The 8,152-nt window shown below is 37.6% G+C and overlaps 1 protein-coding gene across 2 annotated transcripts in view; it reads left to right on the top strand.

Moving 5' to 3' along the window:
* The window catches only part of znf207b (zinc finger protein 207, b), a 16,659-nt gene extending 9,183 nt beyond the window's left edge, over positions 1 to 7,476 (top strand). Inside the window, exons 8-11 of one of the 2 annotated variants that reach the window (XM_016515029.1) lie at positions 3,392 to 3,484; positions 3,952 to 4,164; positions 4,357 to 4,522; positions 6,828 to 7,476. In XM_016515029.1, coding sequence (XP_016370515.1) covers positions 3,392 to 3,484; positions 3,952 to 4,164; positions 4,357 to 4,522; positions 6,828 to 6,979 — 624 coding nt within the window. In that variant the 3' untranslated portion in view covers positions 6,980 to 7,476. The remainder of the gene's footprint in view (positions 1 to 3,391; positions 3,485 to 3,951; positions 4,165 to 4,356; positions 4,523 to 6,827) is intronic. The other variant, XM_016515030.1, reaches the window with a different exon arrangement.
* The last annotated feature ends 676 nt before the right edge of the window (positions 7,477 to 8,152 follow it).

Here is an 8,152-nt window from a genome sequence, read left to right as displayed (position 1 = left end):
GTTCTATACTGTAAAAAGCATATAGTAAAAAGGCTATGTCGATTAGTAATGGATTATAAATATACTTAATTCTGATGAAAATACCAAAGATGGCTTGAATAACGGATAAACTATACATTGTCGCAGTCTAGTGTTTATTGTCTTTGTTTTATCATTCAAAACGTTTATATCTTCTGTTTACTCAGTTACAGCGATACCAATGCCTTTGTCCATATTAGCAAAGAGTATGGAAGACCAAGAGGCAAAACTCTGTAGAACGTTCCATTGCAACAGCGGCGCCAACAGCAGCCCTGCGCTAACGCCATTTTGGGGTGAATGCAACTTGGCAGTCCACTAGCTTCTTACTGTCGCTATGGCAAATTTTTGGACCAAAAAGTAAGACTTAATCCGCTTAACATGTTGCTTTACGTGTATGTATGGATCTATGCAGCATGCACGTGTAACAGTCATCTGCACAACAGAAGTGGTTTGTTGTTGTTGACTTAAGCCGCTTTTCCACCGAAATTACCTGGAACAATTTGTCCCAGGAATTTTTTCCCCCCAGACCTGTTGCTGTCTGCGTTTACATCGCGGTCTAAAGTACCGAGAAGATTAGACAAATAGCAAAGAGTACAGAAGACCAAGAGGCGAAACTGTAGAACTTTCCATTGCAACAGCGGCGCCCAGCAGCAGCCCTGCGCTTCCGCCATTTTGGGGTGAAAGCGACTCGGCAGTCCACTAGCTTCTAGCTGTTGCTATGGCAAATATCAGCTGCTTTGTTTACAAAAACCGTACATTAAAGATGAAATACAGCCTGAACGATGACAACAATAACGTACAATCACTAGACTAGTGACCATCAAATCCTCCTAACAGTTTATTTTACAGACTTTATTTTAAAGTCTTCCCTTTTTTCACAAAACCTTTTGCTCTCTTAAACCATGTCAGTTTCAGTTATAAATATTTTAAGTTTAAGTGTTGATAATCGGCATAATCGTCAAAGCCCTAAAACAGACAATTAATCGCAATAACCGTGACTATTTTTAGACAATTAATCGTCAGCCAAATTTCATAATCGTGACAGCCCTAGTGTTAGCATTATAAACACTAATTTAATTTCATATGTTGGTATTAATTCAATGACAGAAAAATTAGGAATGTTAGACAAAAAATATATAACCGGAATATAACAGCTTGACAGTAAACTGTTTTTGCAGTATTGTCTTATATTAATGTCCGTTAAAGACTGTAAACAAAACAAAAAAATGTATGTAAAAAAAAAACACGTACATCCACTTTCTCCAAAATTGCTTAATTATTTAATTATGACAGAGACACAGCAATGCATCATCTAATCTAGATCATCATGTTTGTAGTGTGTTCCAGGGGATTAAAACATACAATATATATTTCAGACCTAGTGGAATAATAGTAAATAAAATATAGCAAGTAATTGTAAATGTGTAAAGTTGCATAAGCGCATTACTTAGTTAGGGTGTCCGCGGGGTCTTAAAGTATTACAAGTTGATAAATCAATTTAGAGAAAATTAAGGCCCTTAAAAAGTCTTAAATGCCATTTTCCATGGTATTAAATTTTGTATAATCTTTTCATTATGTATATTTGTCCGAATAGTGGGGTTCTGTGTAGTTTATGGAATCCTGCAAGATTTGACGTCATCTGTTACGGCTAGGGTTGGGTATCGAAAAACGGTTCCATTTTAGAACCGGTTCCAAATTTCCAAGAACCGGGTATTCGATAAGACGCGTGCATTTCGATTCTGCTTAACGATTCCTGCGTTCGCATTTGTTTGCGTGCAGCGCACACGAAGCACAAGCGCGAGAACTGAGGTCGCGGTACGGGTTCCCGGTTTGTGTCCGTTCTCGAATCGTTCCGTGTATTTCCACTGCAGAAAAGGTTGTTCCGGGCCGAAACTGACTTTCATACTTGTCGACCAATATGCAGAAAACTACGTCAGTATATCATCATAAACACAGCCGTTTTTGTCTTAAGTGAACGTAAACAGATGAGAAAGAAAACACACATGTACAGTATTTTTAGATCTGCATGCGTTCGGTGTTAGAGAGACAGCAGCTAGAGCCCTGCATTTCAGCCCTGGCCCCACGGCCCCCGACTGTTTTACGCCGAACAAAAGAAAATTATTCACTGATCTTGACTGAATATATTTAATAACTTTAATTGATTCATCTATATTTTATGAAAAGAAAACTATGCAGTGTTTTTAAACTTTTAATTACAGTTTCTGTACCTGAAATTTTGTTCTGTGGTATTTATGATATTGCTAATTGATTTGCTTGTTCCTATCTTATTACTGACTGTTTACTTGTCTTTAACTCTTATATATTTGAAATTTATATTAATCTGTTTTTGCTGACAGAATGCTTTGTAAAAAGACAAATGTTTGACATCTAAATGTTTGACTTAATTTTTTTTATATTGGATTTTTTTTGTCTTATTGTAATCGAAACTAGGACTCGATAAGAATCGGAATCGATAAAATTCAAACGATACCCAACCCTAGTTACGGCGCTCACTGACTGACTGCGCCGCTGCGTGATAGCACGGGGCTTGTTGATCCCGCTCTCGCTGAATTTCTGAAACATTTTGCATTCTACCTGTAATCAAACTGTGCTAAATGTTTTGGGCCACACTAGTAGGAAGCATTTTAAACCGATGCATCACATCGTTAACTTTTTATGCCGATGCACCGAGCGAATCGGGGAATTTTCCCATCCCTATTACGTTTGTAATATAATGTTTATTTCCGTCACAGGTTTGGTATTAAATCAGAAGGTGGTATTAAAAAGGTGTTAAAGTCTTAAATTTAACTTGTTCATATCTGTAGACACCCTGATAAAGAGACAGCGTTATACCTTATCTTCCACTAAAAGGTGGTCAGTTTGAGGGTGCTACCCCAGTGACAAGCTGTTGTATGCCTAAAGGTACAATTTTTGTGCATAATCGCATCGTTAACTTTTTATGCCGATGCACCGAGCGAATCGGGGAATTTTCCCATTCCTATTACGTTTGTAATATAATGTTTATTTCCGTCACAGGTTTGGTATTAAATCAGAAGGTGGTATTAAAAAGGTGTTAAAGTCTTAAATTTAACTTGTTCATATCTGTAGACACCCTGATAACCAGGTACTGTACCCAGTGGAAAACCCCCCAAAAGTGAACCTTACCCAGCCGTACCGTGCCCTACCATGCAGTGGAAAAGCGCCTTTAGTGAGCATGTATGGTAAAGGGTCTGTATCTTCTTTTTCTGTGAAAACAGATCTTGCTACTAAAGAGACTAACTGAATAGGTTCAAGGTTCAGTCCTCTCAGGGAGTCAAAAGAAAGATTATTATTTTATTTTTTTTTACTGTTATCCTTTCTCTCTGTGCTTCAGATGGGGACTGGTGTTGCGAGCCCCAGCGCAGCCCCTGCGAGTGCAGAGACACAGTCTGCCTCCTCTAAGCCTCTGTTCCCTAACTCTGCCCAAGTACGCACTAGTTTGTGTGCTTCTCTTTAAATCAGCACAACATGCAGATGAGACACTGGTGTCTGTCATTAGAAGATATGCACATGCTTATAAAGCTGTCTTGATATTTAGGCAGATATTTAGTTGGTTAGTGTTTTGATTAGTTTCTTCATGCATGCATATGCCTTTTTGCATTGGATGTGTTAAATGTACAGTGTTTGTAAACAAAAAAAAATTAGTGTTTTTTTTTTTTTTTGCAAAGTTTTTAACTACCAGTAATACCCTTTTTGGGCTTTAAGAGGTTATGTTTGTTTTTGTAAGATTTGTTTTATTTGCAAAAATATTATTACTCCTGTAATTATCCAAAACGGCTTTACTTGCCTTGATTTTTTATTTTTTTTGTGGGTGTTTTGGCAGTGTGCGTTGTGATTGGGGAGGACCTTTGCCTTTATTGCGAATATATTTTGAAAACGTCGCTTTAATTTCAGGCGCAGCAGACAGTATCGGGACCATCATCAACCACCTCTGATTCTCCTAAAGTGACATTCCCAGCCTACACCCAGCCTTCCTCCACTCCCTCTGTTGCTGCCTCCTCCAGCACTGTGGCCAAACCCCCTGCCACAGTCACAAGTAAGCCAGCCACCCTCACCACCTTGAGTGCTACCAGTAAGTTGATGCACCCTGATGAGGATATTTCGCTGGTGAGTGCTTGAGTTTTGCTTTAACTACTTTTTTTGACCGTAAGTAATTGTGAATGCATTAACTGGTATTATGAAATATTGCTGAAGCACAAATTAGAGTTAACTGGTGTCATGAGAATACATGCAGTCCAGAGTGTGTTCTTGTTACTGCAAGTGACTGATGACATTGTTGTTATCTTGACCCCAATTCAGGAAGAGAGACGGGCTCAGCTGCCTAGATACCAGAGGCTAATCCCTCGTCCTGGGCAGACTGCAGCAGCTGCTGCCTCAGCTCCCCCTAGTGGAGCAGTGGGAGGAATGATATCTGCCCAGCGGGTTATACCTCCTCAGCAGCCTGGAATAAGGCATCCCATACATGGTAAGATTGTGTCTGTTGATCATATTATTTCTATTTATTATTTCTTGTTGTCTTATTGTCTTATTCATTATTGGCATTGTAAATACATACATTTTCAGATTTTTTTTTTCATCTTGTTTATAAATTAAGCTAAGTTAAGGCCCCAATATACTCATAATACATACATTTTCAGATTTTTTTTTTCATCTTGTTTATAAATTAAGTTAAGGCCCCAATATACTCAAAATGAAGTTCCTTTTTGTTCTTCGTTTAGGGGTAAAACGAAATACAAAATACATGAGCATTGGGTATACTGTTATCGAACATCCCAATGCTGCCCACTCTGATGAAAGCAACGTTTATATAAATATGTAAATATGTGCTGCGCGCTTTCCTCTCAGTAACAAAATAAACACAACAAAAATGGAGAAAACGGCATGAATATTTTCTTCATAAAAATCTGATCATAGCAACATGGGTATGTTTGCACAGGCTCTGCAAATTAGCACTCACATGAAGTCACGTGTATTTACATGGCACTTTATTCAGTATATTGCTTAAAAGCAAGCAGCAGTATTAAACATGAAAAACAGTGTCTCATTTCATTAAAAGCAAAACTTAATTTGCTACTATAAAGTGGCTTTCCACTGCGCGGACATCTCACCTCCAAGGACTCGACAACGAAATGAACCCAGAGAAGAGTTCCACGTGAAAGAAGGCGGAGCCTCAGAGCACACCTCCTATGACGTAATCGTCACGGGCCAATGGTAGTACGAAGGTGTTTTTGGCCGGATTTTGTTCGAAATGAAGTTACATCAGTTCATTCTTAGATTTTGCTTGAAGTATATTGGGGCCTTTATACACAATGAAATTGCTTGATTTTTCCATTGAGTAATAGACTTTCTATATTGATCAATAAACGGGGAATAATTTAGAATAAAGATTAAAACCCAGCATTTAAAAGCACATTTTTATTTGCTTTATGCCATGTTTATACCATACATCATACTTTTATGTTGCCATCCCGTTAAAGGGAAGGACATTTACAAAGCAACAAACAATTTGCAGCAAATGATAAACTTCTTAAATGCACTTGAATTGGAAAGTGAAACACTGAGTTTATCAACTTGCATGTCATTTTTAATTAAAGCAATACGCACCGAGAAACTGTGGTTTACAGTGATTTTAGAGCAGATCAGGGGAATTGTTGAACTCTGCTGATTTAAAATCACTGTAAACCCACAGCTTCGCTGTAATTATTGTTTTTATAAAACCACACATACCTAACAACATTTCATAAAATAAACACATAGAAACAAAAATGTAATTTGAGCATGCTTATGCCAAACAGTGTAGTTCTTCAGTACTGATTAGCAGAGTGGTTACCAGGCAATAAATCATGCAGTGGCTCAGTTATACAGATGTAATTAGATCAGAGGTGTAACTGCTGTAAATGCCAGTCATAGTCAAGGACCGGAACTGTCTGTATTATAGATCATCACTGAATACCATAAACACATGTTGACTTACTAAAATAAGGGAATTTTAACTCTTTCCCCGTCAGCATTTTTGAAAAAAGTTGCCAGCCAAGCCAGCGATTTTGATGATTTTCACTAAAATTTGATGGCCTCCAGTATATTTTGCTATATGAATATTTGAATATGCAATACACCAAAATAAAGATTAGAGCCTCTACTTTTAAACAAAAATGTTTTTTTTTCTAGGATAAAGCATTATTTTTTTATCAACACTTGAATATAGGTAGGTTTCATAAATTCATAATTTTGAGCAAAAAGGTGAGAAAATCAATTTTTTATCACAAAAACTACATCTGGATAATATTCAGTACAATTATCAAAGCATAAATCCAGTAAATCGCTTCCATCAACACCTCCAAAGCTTGCACAGACATATACCACTTCCTGGATCAACATTTTACTCTGTAACATTATGCAGTTTTCATTTATATGCTGTCTATTGCTGATGATTGCATTATTTTTCATAAGCATCTGTTCACATAAGAGATCGCTCGGTTCTCCGTCCTGTTCACGTGTGTTTTTGTTAGGGAGGTTTTGTACTCGTTCAGAAGATGTGTAATAGCGCCTTTGAGTGTATAACGGTGAAAACACGAAAAGCCGTAAACTCGTCTTTGGCGGGGAAGCGTTTTCTTGTAAAAGACGAGACAACTCGTCAATGGCGGGGAAAGAGTTAAGTGCAAAATGATTTAAAACTTGCTCAAGTAAATGCATTCACCTAAATCATTAAGTATGGTAGACCTAACTGCTTCAAGGTTAGGTGTTTAGTCACTATGTACGTTTGCTTTCAGGTCAGTATGGTGGTCCTCCACAGGGCATGCCTGGTTATATGGCTGGTGGCATGCCTCCTTATGGGCAGAGTGCCCCAATGGTGTCTCCATACCAAGCTGGGCCTCCTATGGGCATAAGGCCACCTGTAATGTCTCCAGGCAGCCGATACTGAAATGGCGCTGTCATCCCACTAGGTTTGGAGGTTAAACCTTTTCTCATCTTGTGCTTTTAACGTAGCCAATCCAATGAGCTCTAAACCCACTGCTGAAGAAAAACTGCATACTGGACATTTGAGAGATGTAATATCACACAAGAGTTTTGGATTCAGCCCTTAAATAAAGACAAAGAAGATAACAGCAGCATCAATGTTACAGTTGATACATGTATTGCTTTTCTTCCTATTGTGTTTCATTCAGGTTGTACAAGTACAGTATATTAGACAAAGGTTCATAATATATTGAAGCCGCTGGCCTAACAGTATCTCCATACTCAAGGCAAGTTCCCAGTAAGATTTCTGCTTTTATCTTAGTAGTGAAGCCCTCACAGCACCATACTGTGCTGTTGGACTCTACGTCCCCAACATCAGCTTGGTGAGGGCTTCAGATCACTGTTGTCATGGTGTTTTGTTTTCTTTTTGTTTGCATCCATTTATTCAGGGTTTAAATAGCACAAGGGTAAATGTGCCTCTCTGTAATTTTTTTTTTGCTACATGTATTGTAATAAAACCTACTTAATTTGGTATTTTTTTTCTTCTTGATTTTGTTTTTGTGTGAGTGTGTTTCCTGAACAGTGGAGTCTTCAGGCAGGTTGGTTTTCTTGATAAAGCCATAATGACGTTACAGATACACTCACTCTGTAATAAGTTTGTTCTGGAATGTTCATAAAGGTATTTCGTGTTAACACTATTAAAAGTCATTTATAGTAAAGAGTAAAGCTGTTATCACTCCTTAACATTTTTAACGGTTAAGTTATACATTTTTGCTTAATAACCTAGTTGCATGAATGAGCTTTCCAGAAGTTGGATTTAAAATGCACCACACATTTGTCTGTGACATGCTTGATTGATATTTCTCAGTTACCCAATATTATTTTCATACAATGGCTTGGAAGCATTTCCTGGTCTGCAGGTAAGAACCACTGTGTGAATTACATTGTAAAGGATCTGATTTTACTGCATGTTTTTGAAATTCACCCATGGTTTTAGTTTTTCTCATGTAATTGACCAGAAACTGTTTTAGCGTTTGGGGGAAAAGCAGGAAAAATTTACTCAAGATATTTAACCTGTCAAGTGTTTGCCAGACAGTCATGCTATTTAGAGTAACATCTGTGTTCAGATCTATCAGAT

The sequence above is a fragment of the Sinocyclocheilus rhinocerous genome, unplaced genomic scaffold (assembly GCF_001515625.1).
Source record: "Sinocyclocheilus rhinocerous isolate Xijiao unplaced genomic scaffold, SAMN03320098_v1.1 scaffold567, whole genome shotgun sequence".
Classification (NCBI taxonomy): Eukaryota; Metazoa; Chordata; class Actinopteri; order Cypriniformes; family Cyprinidae; genus Sinocyclocheilus; species Sinocyclocheilus rhinocerous.
Note: the sequence above shows the minus strand (reverse complement) of the source record. Positions and strands in the feature narration are given on the sequence as shown.